At 49.9% G+C, this 18147-nt stretch overlaps 1 protein-coding gene across 8 annotated transcripts in view; it reads right to left on the bottom strand.

Moving 5' to 3' along the window:
- The window catches only part of GLB1 (galactosidase beta 1), a 120039-nt gene that overhangs the window by 79343 nt on the left and 22549 nt on the right, over positions 1–18147 (bottom strand). For all 8 annotated transcript variants that reach the window (XR_007155820.1, XR_007155822.1, XR_007155819.1 and 5 more), the window contains exons 2-9: positions 15839–16008; positions 12833–12983; positions 12235–12295; positions 11079–11173; positions 7271–7451; positions 4492–4550; positions 3112–3233; positions 2986–3026 (exon numbers count right to left, since the gene is read on the bottom strand). Coding sequence is in view for 2 of the 8 variants with exons in the window: in XM_047876060.1 (XP_047732016.1) it covers positions 2986–3026; positions 3112–3233; positions 4492–4550; positions 7271–7451; positions 11079–11173; positions 12235–12295; positions 12833–12983; positions 15839–16008 (880 nt within the window). In the remaining 6 variants the exon portion in view is untranslated. The remainder of the gene's footprint in view (positions 1–2985; positions 3027–3111; positions 3234–4491; positions 4551–7270; positions 7452–11078; positions 11174–12234; positions 12296–12832; positions 12984–15838; positions 16009–18147) is intronic.

Genomic DNA, 18147 nt, shown 5'->3' with positions numbered 1-18147 from the left:
ATTAAAGCACATCCTTTGCTGTGAGATGCAAAGAAACATGAAACCACATCCCTTGTTGCAAGGAGCTCATCTCCTTTGTGGCCCCTCTCCTACCTCTAATGTGGCAGTCACCTTGCCCACCTTCCTATTTATATGAGTGGCACCACACCAGGTGCCTGCCCCTAGAGCTTACGCTTCAGAGCTCACTCCCACAGCTGAGCTCAATCAGTGGTCACCAAGTTGAACGGAACACATGTGACTCCCAGAGACAAGATCACAGGCCAAGGGAAGCCAGGCACGGAAGCTGGCCAGTGGGCCAAAGGATGGACTGAAAAACAAAGTCTTCGCTCTGGCTTCACCCACAGAATCTTTCTCTGGATGCCCTCAGACCACCCCAGGGCAGCGTCGGAGAGAAAGCGCGCTAACTCAAGCGTCCTCTGCCCGTGGTAGGGAGTGCAAGGTGGGAAGGCAAACGAAACGGCAAGGCTCACCGCTCCGCAACTCTGCACGTCGTGTGACAAGTCCAGGATGGCCTGGGTCCCGCAGGAGGCCTCACAGATGGGGATGCACGCAGGCAGAGTGGGGCGCACACACGTGCACAGACAGGTGCATCCCCCGTGGGCAGGACGGGCAGTGAGCTCCCTGCCAGGGGCCTTCCCTCTCACGGCGCTCCTCTGGGATCTGGCCTGAGGAGCGGCCACAAAGAAGCACACACTGGCCCTCCCCCACGTCCCCCGGGAGACCAAGCACTAGGGCAGGTCAGAGAGGCCCACAAACACGGGAGGGGCTGGTTTGGGAGCTGGTGCAAGGGCTCTGGGATGCAAGAGGTGGTCCAAAGGGCAGTGACCAGCTTTCCAAGGCCCAAGTTCGAGTCCTATCCCCTGCCAGCTGAACGGGAAACCTGTGGACTTTTTTTTGCACCCTGCTTTTCTGATCTGTAAAATGGGTCCATAATCTCTGGCCTAGATGAGAGACTGTTATGAGAACTAACTGAGAAAACAGAGGCAGAAGAGAGACTTGTTATTTATAACAGGGCCAGGAGCAAGGCAAAGGATTGAAGACAACTTCCATTTTCTGAGTGGTCATTTTTATAGATCTAAATTGTCAAAAAAGAAGAATGTATCATTTTATGTAAAATAGTACAAGATAAAAAAAATTGTATCGTGAGCTACAAAGTTCCCCCCAAATATCAGTCTTCATTCCTGGACTGGATGCTTGGTACCATTCCACGAATGGAAAGCAGATGGAATCCTTATCTACTGAATGAAAAAGGCGCCACAAAATCTTAACTGTTTCTAATGAGAAGATGGGCACACAGACATGATCTAAAACTTCAATTGTCATACTGTGATCTTTTAAGAAGTGACATCTGAGTTTTGCAGTATCTCGCTTCTTGCCTCTAATAACAGTGATGATGTTAGTAACCCTAATGATGTTAGTTACTAATAACAGTAACACTTGTAGGCAAGGTCTTCCAGCCCATCCCACCTCGCACGGAAGAGAGCTGTTCATTAGGGTCAGATCCTGGGAGGTTCAGGCCAAATTAAGCTTCCAAAACTCAGCACTGGGGGGCATCCTCAGTGATTCAGAGAGAAAGGGCAGCTGTGGAGAGGGGTGAGGAAAGAGCCTGAGAAAAAGGCTAATATAGCATGACTTGCCTGCGAAAATCAATGGCAGTGAAGAGAATTTTTCATAATTTTTCCTGATAAAAAGGGAGAGACCATACAGGAATGGGAAACGGTACAGCCACTTTGAAAACAGTATAGCAGCTCCTCAAACTCTGATCTTAAAAGTTAGTTACCCTATTATCCAGCAAACGCCCTCTTAGGTACACGCCCAAAAGACTGAAACGGGGATTCAAATGAACACTTACATGTTAACGTTCATAGCAACATTATTTATAATGGCCAGAATGTGGTAACAACTCCAATACCCATCAATTTGACATCTGGATGAACAAAATGTTGTATATCCGGGCAACAGAATATTATTTATCAGTAAAAAAACTAAAGTACGGATCCCACAACATGGACGGAGCTTGAAAACATCCATCTTTTCAACCTGCCTAACGGGCAGAAGTGAAACACAAAGCCGACCACATATCGTATGATTCTACTTATAAGCAACGCCCAGAATAGGCAAATTCACAACGACAGAGGGTGCAGACTCATGGTTGCTAAGGGCCGGGAGGAGAGAGAGTGGGGAGTTTCTCCGGTAAGGGGTTTCTTTTTGGGGTAGTGAAAATGTTTTGGAACTAGGTGGTGGTAATGGGTATGCAACTTTGTGATATGCGAAGCACCACTAAACTGTGACTCATAAAATTGTGAGTTTTATGGTATGTGAATTATATCTCGACAAAACAAAATGTTTAAAAAAAGAAAAGAAAATAGATCACAGCAGAATACATGAACAAGTAAGCTCTAGCCAGAGACTATGGGACCTACCCAGCTACCTTGTTTAAAACAATAAGGTTTCTGGGGGACACCTGGGGGCGCAGTCGGTTCAGCATCCGATTCGGCTTAGGTCATGATCTCGCAGTTTGTGAGTTCAAGCCCCGCATCGGGCTCTGTGCTGTCAGCTTGGAGCCTGGAGCCCACTTCAGATTCTGTGTCTCTGCCCCTTCCCTGCTTGTTCTCTCTCTCAAAAATAAATAAACATTAAAAAAAAAATTTTTTTTAAACAATAAGATTTCTGGGGCATCTGTCTGGCTTGGTCGGAAGAGCATACGTCTCTTGATCTTGGGGTTGTGAGTTGGAGCCCCATTACTAAAAAAAAAATAAGTAAACTTGAAAATAAAGAAATAAACAATAGGCTTTCTAAGTGGACAGGTTCTGTTCCTTAAGAAAAAATTATCGTGATTTTAAAAATTATGTAGGCAGTTCTTACATATTAGGAAATTTCTATATATTAGAAAATAAAAGTTGTCTGTAGGCACTCCCTACCCCCAAATCAAGCTCCAGAAACATTCTAGCATAAGCTTCCATGAACACGTTAAACTGCTCTTACCATTCCAATAAGCGAAATTGGTCCCACCTATAAACATGTACCTGCAAGGAAACAAGAGAACAGACATACTTAACTACGAGCCCATAGCTATGGAGGGTGCCCTCCCTTCCAGAAATTACCACTCACAAGTTCACATTCGCCCCATGGGCAAGTACGTCATGGAGGGAGGAAGCTACCACTTCAGTCCTCACTCTTGAGTGAGGTTGGCCCCAGTGGTCTAACCAGCCAGTATAGAATTCAGAATTCACCTAAAAAGAGGAAAGGACAGGGAGCTCAGGACAGACTCATGACCTTCAGACATTGGCACTTCTCTAGAACCATCACCCTATCTACCCCACCGAGCGATGGGTAGAGCGGGCCATGTACGTGTACTGCTTAACCCAGAGCTGGGGGACCAATGAGGGTCACTGCCCAAACTCAGTTTTTAGGTGCCAACAATACAGGTATTCCTGAAAAGTTGTACCCGCAACAAAATTTTGTTAGCCAGCCCCCAGTTTGAACAAGGCAGGAAATTTCGGTGGGCAAAAGAATCCGATGGCAAAATATTTTCACCAAACTGTCAGATCTAAGTTCACCCATTGTGTCCATCCGGATTTTCAGATCACGGGTTGACGTAAGCTGAGGCGGACCTGCCCGAGTATTCTTCGAGGCAAACCCCAGGCACTTCACGGCTCTCTAGAGCACGCCCCTGCCACGCCCTTCGTCTGGAGAAGGAAGAAGAAACCTGGACGTGTTCTGGGGCTGCCTGTGTCAGGGTTTGGGAAACAGCTCCATCCAGTCTGTGAACACAGGTTCTGCACTGCTCAGAGACCGTGTTCAGGAAAGGCTGTGTGCACGGGTCGGGGGCAGCCTGGCCGGCTGCACAGAAGGCACAGGACCCCAGCCCTCAAACTGTGCCGAGAAACGAGGGTGACGACTACGGACAAGGGAGAAGCTGAAGGGCTGTGCGGGCCTGCCCGGACGTTCCTGTCGCCTCCTCCTCCTGGCTGCCTCTGCGGCAGGCCAGAAAGCCCCCGAACTCAGCCTGTGCTCCCCAGGATGCCTGTCGGAAATGCCAACGCTCGGGCCCCACGCGGGCCGTGTGTCTTGCCCAGATTCCTCCGCGATTCACACGCACATTAAGACGGAGAAGCTCCGTCGCAAAGAGCTCTCAAGAAACACAGACCTGAACTCAGACGCTGGCCCTGGCCCTCGCCAGCCGTACGGCCCCGGCTAAGTGACGTGTTCCCTGAGCCTTGGCGACAACGGAGAAAACGACACCCGCTGTGAGAGGGGCCATCAGTGCCGAGCGGGAGGGAGCATGAAAGAGCGCGGAGCCCGAGTCATGGCAGGGCAGGCACATCTGTCCCCACTGTGTTCCACGCCAGTGCTGTCACTGCGCCCAGAGGGCCACGTGCCCCCGGTCCCATTCAGCTGCGGACTCCGCGGCCGGAAAAGGCAAGGACCTACCTCCTTAGTTACTGCAAGCAACCTCGCCTCGACCCACAGCTCACCCCCAGTTCTTACCAACGGTCCTCTGGGCTCACTCTTTCTCTGGATCTGGAAAGCAGCGGTGATGTTGGCATCTGGAAGTTACGAGACGGAGAAGAAAGGTCAGTCGTGGGAATGACAAGTCAAGTAAAAAGAGTCCTGCACAGACCTTTAGCCTGAGGCCCTGCCCTTGGCCCCCAGGGGGCCTGGAACATCCCCCAGTCAGCTTTAGACTGGACTCACACCATCCATCCGAAGGATGTGTGGGGATCACGGAACGTTACTTCTTCTCAGAGCAGGTCCCTATGGTCTTTCCTGACCGCCTTGTCTCAGGAGATCACGTCACAAGCTTGTCTTCTCCACCTGGGTTTCCCCGCACGTTTTGCGTCCTTCTCTCTTCACAGAGAGGTCCATCTGGTTGACCGAGATGCTCCCTACAGGATGGGGCTTGCTTTGAAGACACTTCCTTGCAGCCTCCACGGCACCCCCCACACACATACTAATGCCACAGCTACGTGCCAGGCCACTAACAAATCAAAGGGAGAGATGTGGTCTCATTGTCTTTTTATGCCTGAGTCACGGCACATACTCTGATTTTGAATCTGTACATCGTCAGCCATTCCAGGCCACTTGCTCTTAAGTTCTCCTTCTAAAATACTCCATTAAGACGCCTGTGTGTGGGCTTGCTCCCTCTGTCTCCTTTCCCCCTCTGAACGGGACTAACCTCTCCCCACGGAGGCCGTGGGCTGCCTTCCTGCAGCGAACGAACAAGCACCAATAGTGTTTCTCTAACCAGAGCAGAGGGTGCGCTGGCCCCGAACTTCACGACCCACTTCCCACAGCAGGTACCCGGCGTGGAAATGACACCAGCCAAGACCTCGAAATAACCCCTTGCCCCCTGTAAGGCCAGGCTTCAGGAGAGGACGTGCTGGTCAAGAGTGGAATCTCATTTACTTTATGGCTGTAAACATCTCAGCATTAAGCACCGGGTGGCATTCAGATCTTTCAGTTCTGTTCTCATGAGCCTCGTCCTGTGACCTCACCCTGGGCGCTGCCCCGTCCCACACACGTGAATGAAGCGGCCACGAGCCCCACCTGCCCCACATACACTGGCCTCACGTTGGTCTGTCTTCGACCCACAGCCGGAGCCACTGTGCTCTCACCCCACATGCACATCAGCCTTGCAGCAAAGTCAGAATAACCTTCAAACTGTTTCTCCCGACACAAGGATACCGTGCCTTTTCATCACTGTGATGGGAAGTGTGCCAAAGCAGGAGGAAACCAGAGTGCCGCTTCCTGTGCAGCCCTTTGTAGACGAGTTATTTCATCACCAAACACTCTGAGCAATGCCTCATGTTTCTAGAAACACTTCATTCACTTAAAACCAGCTCTTTTCTTTTCTGCGAATATAGAAGAAGCTCTTTAAAAATGCAACTTCAGGGGCGCCCGGGGGGCTCAGTCGCTGGGGCGTTCGACTCTCGATTTCGGCTCAGGTCAACGGTCTCACGGTTTGTGGGATCGAGCCCTGCGTCGGGCTCTGCACTGACAGCACGGAACCTGCTTGGGATTCTCTCTCTGCCCCTACCCCGGCTCGTGCTCGCTCTCTCAAAATATGTAAAATAAACTTTGAAAATTATTTAAAAAATAATACATAAAAAAGGCAACTTCAGCCTTCCAAACATCCTTCTCAAGAGAAAGTCAGTGCTGGTCGTGCCATGGGGGTGGAGCCTCTTACACCGTCAGGAAGGCAGCGGGGCCTTCATGCTGCTTGAAGGGCAGGTCTTTTGTGTGGGGGGGGGGGGGAGGGAGGTTGACATTTATTTTGAAATAATTTCAACCTTATACAAGAGTTGTGAGAAGAGAACAAAGAACCCGAATTCCCAAAGGACCGAGATTCCTCAGTCGTTAACATTTTGCCACATTTGTTTTATCAGTTTGTCTCTCTCTCAGTACAGTTACTTTTCTCTGAACCATTTGTGAATAAGTTGCAGGCATGATGGCCCTTTACCCCTAAATACTTCAGGGTACATTCCCCGAAGAGCATGCGCATTCTTCAAATAGACACAACACGATTATTTAAAAAACGGGGGAGGTTAACATGCAAACAATCCTGTTATCTCATCTACAGATTTGATTCAAAAAATGCAATTGCCCGGGAATGGCCTTCTTAGCACAGACAGACGCAAAGCGGGCACATCCGGTCCGGGGTCCTCTTCAGGAGCATACACTGCTTGTGGGTGTCCTGTCCTTCATGACAGCTGCTCCCTTAACGCTTGTCACAGCCGGGAGCCTGCGGGCCGCACCAGCAGTGCACTCGCTGGGCTTCCTGCAGCCGACACGGCCCTAACCGGTGAGGCAAGGCCTTTTTGCAGCATCTCCCCGACCGCCCGCGGCCCGCAAGGGTCACGATGTTGAGTTCCACGGAAAGACCACGCTCGCTCCTCGCTCGTGTAGGGAGGCTCCCCGCATTCCAGGGCGGGGCCACACCACCCACCCGGTAGCCGACCTGAAGGAGGAGCCCACGGCCACCACCGCCAGGGGGCGGAGCTCCTAGCAGCCGCCCCCGGCGAGCAGAGCTCTAACCACGCAGCTCCCGCCCTAAGGGCCCATCGGCCTCGCTCAAATAACTAACGCGAGCCACAGGGGGCGCTGCACCACTGACTCCGTTTGATCCGTCGGGGAGCATTTGGGAAATCTCGCTCGACGCACCCACTGCAAACGCGCGGCCCGGGGTGCCGGCCGGCGCCCACCGCCCACCGCCCACCGCCGAGCCTGCGCGGCCTGGGCGCGGTTCTCTGCGGCGGCGAACACCGACCTGGGCCGAAGTCCACGGTGGCGTAGATCCCCTGCAGCGCCCCGCACTGCAGGAACTTCTCCTGCGCCCCGTCGGTGGTGAACAGAAGCACGTCACCGCCCAGGTGGTCGCGGAAGCGCCGCTGCAGGAAGCGCAGGTAGTCGTAGTCACAGGTGAAGTAGCTGCCGTATTCGTTTTCAACCTGCAAGTTAACAAAGGGGCGGCGTCAGGAGATCCCGACCGAGTCCTTCCAGGCAGGCTCGAGCCCCTGCCCAACCACTGCCAAAGCTCGACCGTTGCCCAAAATATCTTCTGGCTCAGTCCTCAAAACGCATCTTCCAAAGGGCAACTCCGCACGAAAACTTACCGCCCCACCTCCCACTCCACCAAAATAAGAAAGACAAAACCACCGTGTCAGATTTTGGATTGTAGTGATGCTCTACCCTATACTGGGGAATAGATCCTTTAAACGTGACATAAACAACACCTTCCCACGGTAGAAATATTAGACAATGTGGGGAAATGCAAAGAAACTAGAAAAACCGTGTGTTAATCCCATTACTCAGAGATAACTGCTATGGGCATTCTGGCTCAGCCTTCCAGATTCACACACACGCACACCCTAGATACACGGAATAAAGCACAGAGACTGTTCTGTTCTTAAAACTGGTATCATAATACATGCACCAGTGACAACACTGGCTTCCCACCTTCAACGCACTCTGCAAAATGTCCATGGAGGCGACAAGGGCAAGTGCCAGATAAGGACGTACAGCCCTTTACTCCACCTACCGCCAAACTTTCAGGGCGTTTCTTGTTTTTGTTCTTAGTAACCAATTGGCTCAGTCTGCGTTCAACAGCATCAGTGGTTTTCAACCAGGAGTTATTTTGCCCCCCAGGGAACATTTCACAAGGTCTGCAGATGCTTTGGGTTGTCACATCTGGAGGGGCAGAGCGTGCGGCTGGCACCTGGTGGGTGGAGGCCGAGGGATGCTACCAGGCCCGCTGCTTGTGAGCCTCCACAACGAAGGATTTTCAGGTGCCGTGAGTGGCACTTGTGCCGAGGGTGGGAAATGCTGCCCTGGGGCACGCGTTCTCCCATTCTCCACGGGGACGCACCCATTGACAGGGCATGCCCCAGAAGGTAAAAATGGATTCTTACAGGAGAAAAGAACACCTTACTCTTTTTTATATGTAAAGCACAGATATATATACACACACACTTCTACAGTAGATCAGAGGTATTAAAATTTTGTGGGCAGGAAATTAGAAAAAAATGTCTACAGGGGCGCCGGAGTGGCTCAGTTGGTTAAGTGTCTGACTTAGGCTCGGGTCATGATCTCACGGTTCGTGGGTTCGAGCCCTACATCGGGCTCTGCGCCAACAGCTCAGAGCCTGGAGCCTGCTCAGGATTCTGTGTCTCTCTCTCTCTCTCTGCCCTTCCCCTGCCCGTGCTGTCTCTCTCTCTCAAAAAAAAAAATAAATAAACGTTAAAAAATTTTTAATTAAAAAGATGTCTAAAAAGGCTTTTTAGGGGCAAAAACGAAAAAGAAGTTAAGAAACATTGCTCTAAGGCCATAAAATGAATGACCTTCAGCTCCACCCAATATATCAAAGAATCTTAGAGGTATGACACTGAGTGAAAGGCACACCCCACTGAGAAATACAGACAGCTGTTACAGAAACTTTTGCGCGCCCAAGTTCTGTCAACCAATGCCAACTTCCTTCTTTTCTAACCCTTGGGCTTCGGTTCCATTCCAGAACGACTGGGGGCGGGGGGGAGAGCATGTGAGGTGTACCCACGTGTGGTATGACCTCAGACACGTGGGGAGAAGAGAACGGAGACACAACTGGTCAGGGAGGAAAGTGGACAAAGTGCCAGGAGGGCCTCACAAACGGAGGCACTAACAGGGGTTCTGAGAGTCACAGGGACGCCAACAAGCCAACTGGGAAGGCCTCCAGGCAGAGGAGGGCCTACGTGGACAAGAGGCCACCATGAATTTGGTGGCCAGTGCAAAGAATTGTTAATGATATGAAGAAATGCTTATGACCGTAGGCTCAAGCAAGAAGAGTCAGGTAAGAAACTGGTCAGTTTACACTGACTCTGTAAAAAGAAATGTTTTAAAGGCATGGAAAAAAAATCAAGGAAATCTCCCCAGAACGTAAAGAGCTTTGCTTCTGACTCCAGAAGCAAATTATGGTTTCTCTGTTTTCTTACATTCTTCCATGCTTCCCCACACTTACTTATTTAGTAATCAAGGGGCAAAAGGATTATGGAATTCAAGCGGGGGGAGGTGCGAAGGGCAGAGGCAGAGGAGGCGGCGGCTGGCAGGACCCTGGCAGGACCCACAGTCAAGTTCAGGTCGTCCAAGGGATGCACACAAGAAATGCCCCTCACGCAGCCAACTTTGCTCTCCTTTGCGGAATTCATACCCGATTACACTCCTCGCAGCATGTCGACGACCAAAAGGTACAGAAAAGTTGTGCGCGAAGCTTGAAAGTGACTTGGGAAGAAGCAGAGATTTAAAAACGAGGGAAGCTAGAGAAAACCCGAGGTGAAGACAAAGGAAGAAGACCCATTCGTGCGAAGCCACACTCACCTGCAGCCTTGACATCTTCACGTGGGAAAACGGGCTCCTATAAGCTTCACCAGTACAGACTCAAGACGGGTGGAGGGGCGTTCAGTGCTCCGGGAGCAGTGAGCTGGCCTCTCTCCCCCATGCAGGGTCAGAATGGCCACTGTGGCCAGGTCGGCCTTCTCATCGCCTCACTCGACCTACACCTGAAGGGCAAGAGGGTGGCCACGCTCCCTTCCCACAGGGACCGTTCCTACAACGGCCCACAGTATTGTTCCTAAGAAGGAAATCCCGCCCACACTTGTCTAGGGAGCTGCACTGCACCCCCTTGCCGTTTCAGGATGCAGCCCCTTTTACATTTGTTCCTTGGCAAATGACTAATGAACATGGTTTTATGTGTTATTGTTGTTGTTTTTAAGTTTATTTATTGAGAGAGCGAGAACATGAGCAGGCAGGGGCAGAGAGAAAGGGCTGAGAGAATCTGACAGCACGGAGCCCGATGCGGGGCTCGAGACTCACAAACTATGAGATAGTGACCGGAGCCGAAAGCAAAAGTTGGACGCTTAACTGACTGGGCCACCCAGGCGCCCCGGTTTTGCGTTTCACCTAAGTGATTTTGCAAACATCACAAACTGTTGGTCAAGTGCAGGTCAAGTGCCCCAATTTTTCACGTGGAAAATACTTGGCACAGGATGTACCCACAATATACCAGTCCTTGCAGAGCAAAGAACACATGGAAGGAGGAGAGTGGGGGCAGGAAGCAGGAGAGAAAGCAGAATGGCCCCAGTTCACCACATCCTCTTTCAAACCAGCATGAACTGACTGCCTAAGCAGGGCAGACACCAAATCATTTTAATCCGTGTTGCACCCCCTCAGCCACAGGCCACGTGGCAGCAGAGAAAGAGGCAGGCCACGGGATCAGTGGGCCTAGGATGCAATCCTGACTCTGCCACCTGCCCACTGGGCGACCTGGGCCAAGTCACTTCACCCCCTTTGAAGTTCTTCTTTTCAAAGAGACATCGGTCGGAATAATTGCATGGCGTCTGGAGGGCAGTCAGCTCAGGGTCCGGTATACAGCAGCCACGAACGACAATGCCTCCCCCAAGTGTGGCTTATATAAAATCACCAGCTGTGGCACTGCCTTGCAGAGAAACAGGCTTGTGAGGCTCACCTCTGCATCGCTCCCGGGTACGATGCGGCCGGATGAAAGCCTTCCCCGCCCCCCACCTGCCCGTGCTCATCTCTGAGGTTACCTGCACGGTTATAATGGGCCCTCCGTTCTGATAGAGGAGAGGCTTCATCTTGGGCAGAAGGACTCCCAACCACTTGTCCACGGCTGCAAGGTAATCTGGAAGAGAGGACAGGTTTAGCACCGTTCCACACCTTTTAGTGCACACACACACTGACGCCCTGTCACCCTGGGGCTCGCAGCCGAGATCGGGATATGCCGGACTCAGCGAGACCGAGATGGGGTAGCTGCAGGCACTGATGTGATAAAAGCTGTCCCACAAGAAGCCATCTGCTCAGCGGGTTCCCAGTGGAAAGGAGCACATGCATGGTCTCTGCCCCACCACGGGGACACCAGGCCTGGAGCGCAGGAGGCTGGTCCAGCCCATGTTTGTTGAAGGAAGAAAAGAGTGCCTGAAGGGAATGTCTTTCTCTGTGTCACAGTAGGATGGGTGTTTTTTTTTCTTTCTAAAATGAAGCTTTAATAAATTAAATACTGACACCGACAAATGGAGATAACAGAGCGCACCCTTTGTAAAGAGGCCATGAGGACGAAATGAGGTAATACAGGTAAGAACATGAATAATGTGCTGGGACTGCAAACCGGGAGGGTAATGCACTGAGAAGGATGTACGCGTAGAGCACAGGACACCAGCCTTTCACACAGCAAATTCAATCAATGTTAGCTGCTCTTCGGACCGTCCTGAGACCAGCATCTTCAGGAGGCAGAAATGCAGCTACTGGGACCTTCTGCCTCATCAGGGTTTGCAGCGAAAATAATTTCTAGTTGTTGAAAAAGGCCAGAAAAAGACTATCATTTTACAGATCGCCCTGTAAAGGTCAACAAACGAACTGTCATTTTGATTAGCCAGATGCTATCACTGGGCATGTAATTATTGAGAAAGTAGGAAGAGAAAGCATTAAAGTCAGTCGGTCAACCGCAAACAGGGCCCAGTGCCAGTTCAGAGTCACCAGTTTATCAGCAAGATCTGGTCAAACAGTTCAAGACAGCCTGATTTCCTACACATTCAAAGTCTGCAGTGGACAGTGACTAACACACTTCCACTAAGCCTTCCAAAGTGTCTATGCAGAAGAACCCCAGCCTTCAAAACACCTGCGGCTTTTGGTATAAAATGTCGCGAAAGACATCATCATTCTCTCAGGACACGTGTAACAACTTACCTGGATCAGAAGAACGGAGAATAATCGACTCTTTTAATAACAGCCAAGCCGGCAATCCTCCCTAGGATGGGGGGTGGGGCAAAAGGAGGGAGAAGCCATTATGGGGTCTCAAGGCAGAGAGAAATTACTCTTAGCGGTGAGGGAAAAGAAGACTTTCAGGGAAGAAGGGGTAGTCGAGGCGGGCTTTGTGGTGTAGAACTTTCAGGGACGGTAGTAATCATAACTTCCTTTTACTAGTAAGATGACATCACATGAATGGAGTGTTTGGAGAATAATCAAAGCTTTTATATGGCTCATCCCGCTTAATTGTACAACAACCCTGTGAGGTAGATGGAGCCCGTACCGTTAACCGATGGGGAAACTGAGTTATGTGAGCACCAAGGGGAGGACGCACGCCTTCGGGCCCTTCCCTGTTCCTCTCTGCCTAGACACCTCCTGAGGTAAAAGATCCCTATGCCGGCTGTAGTCACAGACTCACTGTCATCTGGAATGGGAAACTGTTTAAACTGCTTTAACTCACTTTGCCCCAGATCCCTGCCAGTCAGCCCACCCCTGTCACGCGCACCAGCCGGGCAGAGCCAGGTCTGGCCACACTCACCATGTCCCACTCTGCACAGATGTAGGGTCCGGGCCTCAGGATAACCAGCAGTCCCAGCTCATGGGCCAGCTTGAGAAAATATTCCACATCATGTTCCCCAGAAAACTGGTACTGTCCTGGCTGGGGCTCGTGAAAGTTCCAGGGCACGTACCTGCCAAGAAACACACAGCCCCTTCTTGGAAATAGCTCAAAAATCCAGTTGTCCTATGTGACTGACTTTCTTTCTTTCTTTCTTTCTTTCTTTCTTTCTTTCTTTCTTTCTTTCTTAAATGTTTATATATTTTTGAGAGAGAGCATGAGCTGGGGAAGGGCAGAGAGAAGGGGGCAGAGGATCTGAAGCAGGCTCCGCACTTACAGCAGAGAGCCCGATGTGGGGCTTGAACTCAAGAAGCACGAAATCATGACCTCAACCGACTAAGCCACCCGGGTGCCCCCCTCATGTGAATTTCTAAACCGTCAGCAGAACTGTAAACCCTCAGGACACTCACATAGCTCCCCTCGGCAGCCTCTTGGGAAAGAGGCCTGGTCTTGAGTTTTCAGAGTAGTTACCCAAGTGAACCAAACTTGGTGGGGGACACATTTAAGTCTATGACCCACAAAGAATGCCCATTCCTATTTAACAACTTAAAAAAACCACAGAATTACATAAACATTAATTACTACTATGTAGAAATTATATATACCTGTGGAAGGCTTAGGGAAAATGAAAATACCTATGCTAAGGTAATAAGAGATATTTATTTTTTGAAAATGCTTTTTAATAAAAATAAAAATTAAGAAAACCCCTCCAAGGCAAGGGAAACCAAAGCAAAAATGAACTATTGGGACCTCATCAAGATAAAAAGCTTCTGCACAGCAAAGGAAACAATCAGCAAAACTAAAAGGCAACCAATGGAATGGGAAAGATATTTGTAAATGACATTATCAGACAAAGGGCTAGTATCCAAAATCTATAAAGAGCTCACCAAACTCAACACCCCAAAAACAAATAATCCAGTGAAGAAATGGGCAAAAGACATGAATAGACACTTCTCCAAAGAAGACATCCAGGTGACCAACCGACACATGAAAAAATGCTCAGCATCACTCATCATCAGGGAAATGCAAAGCAAAACCACAATGAGATACCACCTGACACCTGTCAGAATGGCTAACATTAACGACACAGGAGACAACAGATGTTGGCGAGGATGCGGAGACAGAGGATGTCTTTTGCACTGCTGCTGGCAATGCAAGCTGGTGCAGCTACTCTGCAAAACAGTATGGAGGTTCCTCAAAAACTAAAAACAGAACCACCCTACGACCCAGCAATTGCACCAGTAGGCTTTTATCCACAGGATACAGGTGTGCTGTTTCGAAGGGGCACATGCACCCCCATGTTTATAGCAGCGCTATCAACAACAGCCAAAGTATGGAAACAGCCCAAATGTCCATTGATGGATGAATGGATAAAGAAGATGTGGTATATATACACAATGGAGTATTACTCGGCAGTCAAAAAGAATGAAATCTTGCCATTTGCAACTACGTGGATGGAACTAGAGGGTATTACGCTAAGTGAAATTAGTCACAGAAAGACAAATATCATATGACTTCATTCATATGAATACTTTAAGATACAAAACAGAAAGGGGCGGCTGAGTGGCTCAGTCAGTTGAGCGTCCGACTTGGGCTCAGGTCAGGATCTCACGGTTTGTGAGTTCGAGCCCTGTGTTGGGATCGGTGCTGACAGCTCGGAGCCTGGAGCCTGCTTTGGATTCTGTGTCTCCCTCTCTCTCTGCCCCTCCTCTGGGTCGTGCTCTGTCTCTCTCTCTCTCAAAAATAAACATTAAAAAACAAAAAAAAAGATACAAACAGATGAACGGAAGGGAAAGAAAGCAAAAATAATATAAAAACAGGGAGGGGGACAAAACATAAGAGACTCTTAAATATAGAGAACAAACAGAGGGTTGCTGGAAGGGTGGTGGGAGGGGGGATGGGCTACATGGGCAAGGGCATTAAGGAATCTACTCCTGAAATCATTGTTGCACCATATGCTAACTTGGATATAAATTAAAAAATAAATAAATTATTACAATAACAAAAAACGCCTCCAACCCTTGTGTCCTCCTACAAGAGATTTTGTCAGGAGCAGCGCGCAGGAAGTGACAAAAACATGGGACACAAACTGGAATACGGAGCCACCCACTGCCATCGCAGAGGTCTCTCGGATGACCCCTGGCTTATGGCCTTTTTCCACAATCCCATGGCTTTAGGGCTCCATGGGACAGACAGCCCCGGTCCCCCAGAGCGTAAGTGTTAAACTACAGGGAGGAAATGGATGCCCCAGGCCTCTGCCTCTGCATTTTCTCACCCTTTATCTTGAAGAGGCTATCAGCAATCCTCATCAGTAGTGCAAAAACCAGAGTGGCCAGCCAACCCAGCTTTTCTCCCAATTAGTCACCTTGCAACAGCAGAAGAGACGAGGAGAGATAGTTATTGGGGTAATTCTCTATCCGGAGTTAGAGAAGTACCCCAGCAGAACCACAAAGAAAAACTGGGATTCAGGAACCTACCTAACCCGGCACACTCCCCCAAGAACTGAGAGAAGCTGTGGCCGCCTATGAACATTGCTACCTTCAAGTTCTAGGGAGACCTCTGGCCAAAAATAGGCACTCGGGCAAATTTCAGTCTCACCAGCCATAAAGGGGAGTGAAGGGATGGAATCCTTTGTGTAAAGGGCCCTGCGCACGGCAAACACTCAATCACGGTTACTTCCCTTTCCTTTCAAAGCTGATATTCACTTCACGATTTCCATTGACAAGGTTCAAGATCGGAAGAAGTGGTTAGTTATCTGAAGATGGGCCAGTCGAGCTGAGGACAAGCCCCTCCCAGAACACCAGGTTATGCTGTTTCCCGTTCTGAGCAATGAAACCGCTAGCCGCGCGGAGAAACGCAGCTGGCGGCAGCCCGTCTCCAGGCGCGGGTGTCTAGGCCCAGGCGAGAGCCCAGTGCCCTCCTACTTACGTCTGGATGGCGTTCAGCCCGGCCATCTTCATTTTCAGGAGCCGGTCCTTCCAGTAGAAGCGGGGCACCCGAAAGTAGTGAATGCTCCCCGAGATGTAGCGGAACGGCTGGCCATCCTTGAGGAAGCGGTTGTGGCTGTAGTCGATCTTGAACGTCCTCTGGGAAGCATTCTACGGGGCAGGGATGGGGCCACGTGAGAACTTCCACCTTCCCCATCTCGGGAGCAGAAACTCTCAGTGGCAGGTGGCCTCCTGCCTGTTTCATTTGTGGAATCTGCTGATCGAGTCAGTGCGTGGCTTCTGGGCCCAAAAGCAAACCGCTGCCCAGACGGTGGCTACTGCACTCAGGCAACAGAAATCATCGGGAAGGACCCCTGTGCAGGATTCCCAAGGGCTTACTTTTCCAGAGGCCAGCACTGATCTGGTAAAGACCTTGCCGGAGCTGACTCTTTCCTTGATCGAGCAAAGCCCAATGTGCTGGGAATGGAAGACACAATCACACCCTCCCTCCCTGTGGCGGTCACTCACTGGAGCACTGGATGCACCTCGACAGTAATGTCACCCGGGTGCAGGCAAGACATGAGAGGTCTGGAATCCTGGCTGGTGCTCTAAGTCTGGCAGTGACCAGGTGAACTCTCTCGAACCCACATCTCCGCTGCCATAAACATGCAGGATGTCTGACGAGATGAACTTCAAGCCAATCTGTTTCCAATTAGGGGCTGCAATCCCATTGGTGAATCATGAACCCAGTTTAGGCAACGACTGGCACTTAAAAAAATTTTTTTTGGGGCACCTGGGTGGCGCAGTCGGTTAAACGTCCGACTTCAGCCAGGTCACGATCTCGCGCTCCGTGAGTTCGAGCCCCGCGTCAGGCTCTGGGCTGATGGCTCGGAGCCTGGAGCCTGTTTCCAATTCTGTGTCTCCCTCTCTCTCTGCCCCTCCCCCGTTCATGCTCTGTCTCTCTCTGTCCCAAAAATAAATAAAAACGTTGAAAAAAAAATTTAAAAAAAAAAAAAATTTTTTTTGATTGACACTTTTTTAGTAATAAAATATCAGCATACTACACATGGTTAAGACAAGTATTAGTTTATGAAACGGTTGTTATGTATACAGATGCAGAGTTGCATCGGATGTAAGTCTGTACGGGTTTGCAATGGAAGGCGTGTTTCTAGCAAAATCAAAAAACCTAGGCAAATCAAATTTCGAGAAACACTGTTTGGAGATCACTTCAGAAGCTGAAATGCTAGAATTTGGAAGGGAAGATGTCAAAGGGGAGGCAGAAGAGAACACTGCCCTCTGGTGGATGGAAGAAGGCAGTGATGGGTCATGGGTGCCAACAGGACCACAGCCATAAGAAACCAATTAAGTGCTGTCCCCCACTGTTGGTAAGATTTCCTGCGCAGCTTTAGGAATTTTTTTTAATGTTTTATTTATTTTGAGAGACAGAGAGACAGAGTACAAGTGGGGGAGGGGCAGAGAGACAGGGAGACACAGAATCCGAAGCAGGCTCCAGGCTCTGAGCTCTCAGCACAGAACCCAATGTGGGGCTTGAACTCGTGAGCCACAAGAGCATGACCTGAACCGAAGTCAGACACTTTACGGACCGAGACACCCAGGTGCCCCTAGGCTTTTTTTAAAAACCTTTTTTTTTTCTTCCATAGCAGCACCATAGTCCATGACAGTTTTGGAGGTCTCCCTTGAAGTAACTGTGACAGCATGAGTCCTAGATCACACCTGGCCTGAAATCCAACTCAGGGAGTTAAAGCACCGTGATGGAAAGTTAAATAACTCAGAGTAGATCGTTTAGGGGCGAATGGGCAGCTTTATTCTATGTGAGTTCACCTCAATAGACCTAACCAAAAATAAACAAATAAATCATGGGGCGCCTGGGTGGCTCAGTCGGTTAAGCATCTGGCTTCGGCTCAGGTCATGATTTCACGGTCTGTGAGTTCGAGCCCTGCGTCCGGCTCTGTGCTGACAGCTCGGAGCCTGGAGCCCACTTCGGATTCTGCGTCTCCCTCTCTCTCTGACCCTCCCCCATTCATGCTCTGTCTCTCTCTGTCTCAAAAATAAATGAACATTAAAAAAAATTTTTTTAAACAAATAAATCATTTAAGAATCATTTTTTATTTTAATTTTATTTTTAAGGTTTTTTTGTTTATTTAGAGAGAGACAGCACAATTGGGGGGAGGGCAGAGAACAAGGGAGAGAGGATCCCAAACAGGCTCTAAGCTGCCAACGTAGAGCCTGACACGGAGCTCGAACTCATGAAACCGTGAGATCACGACCTGAGCCAAAATCCAGAGTCGG

The sequence above is a fragment of the Prionailurus viverrinus genome, chromosome C2, assembly GCF_022837055.1.
Source record: "Prionailurus viverrinus isolate Anna chromosome C2, UM_Priviv_1.0, whole genome shotgun sequence".
NCBI lineage: Eukaryota > Metazoa > Chordata > Mammalia > Carnivora > Felidae > Prionailurus > Prionailurus viverrinus.
This window is presented reverse-complemented; position numbering and strand designations above follow the sequence as displayed.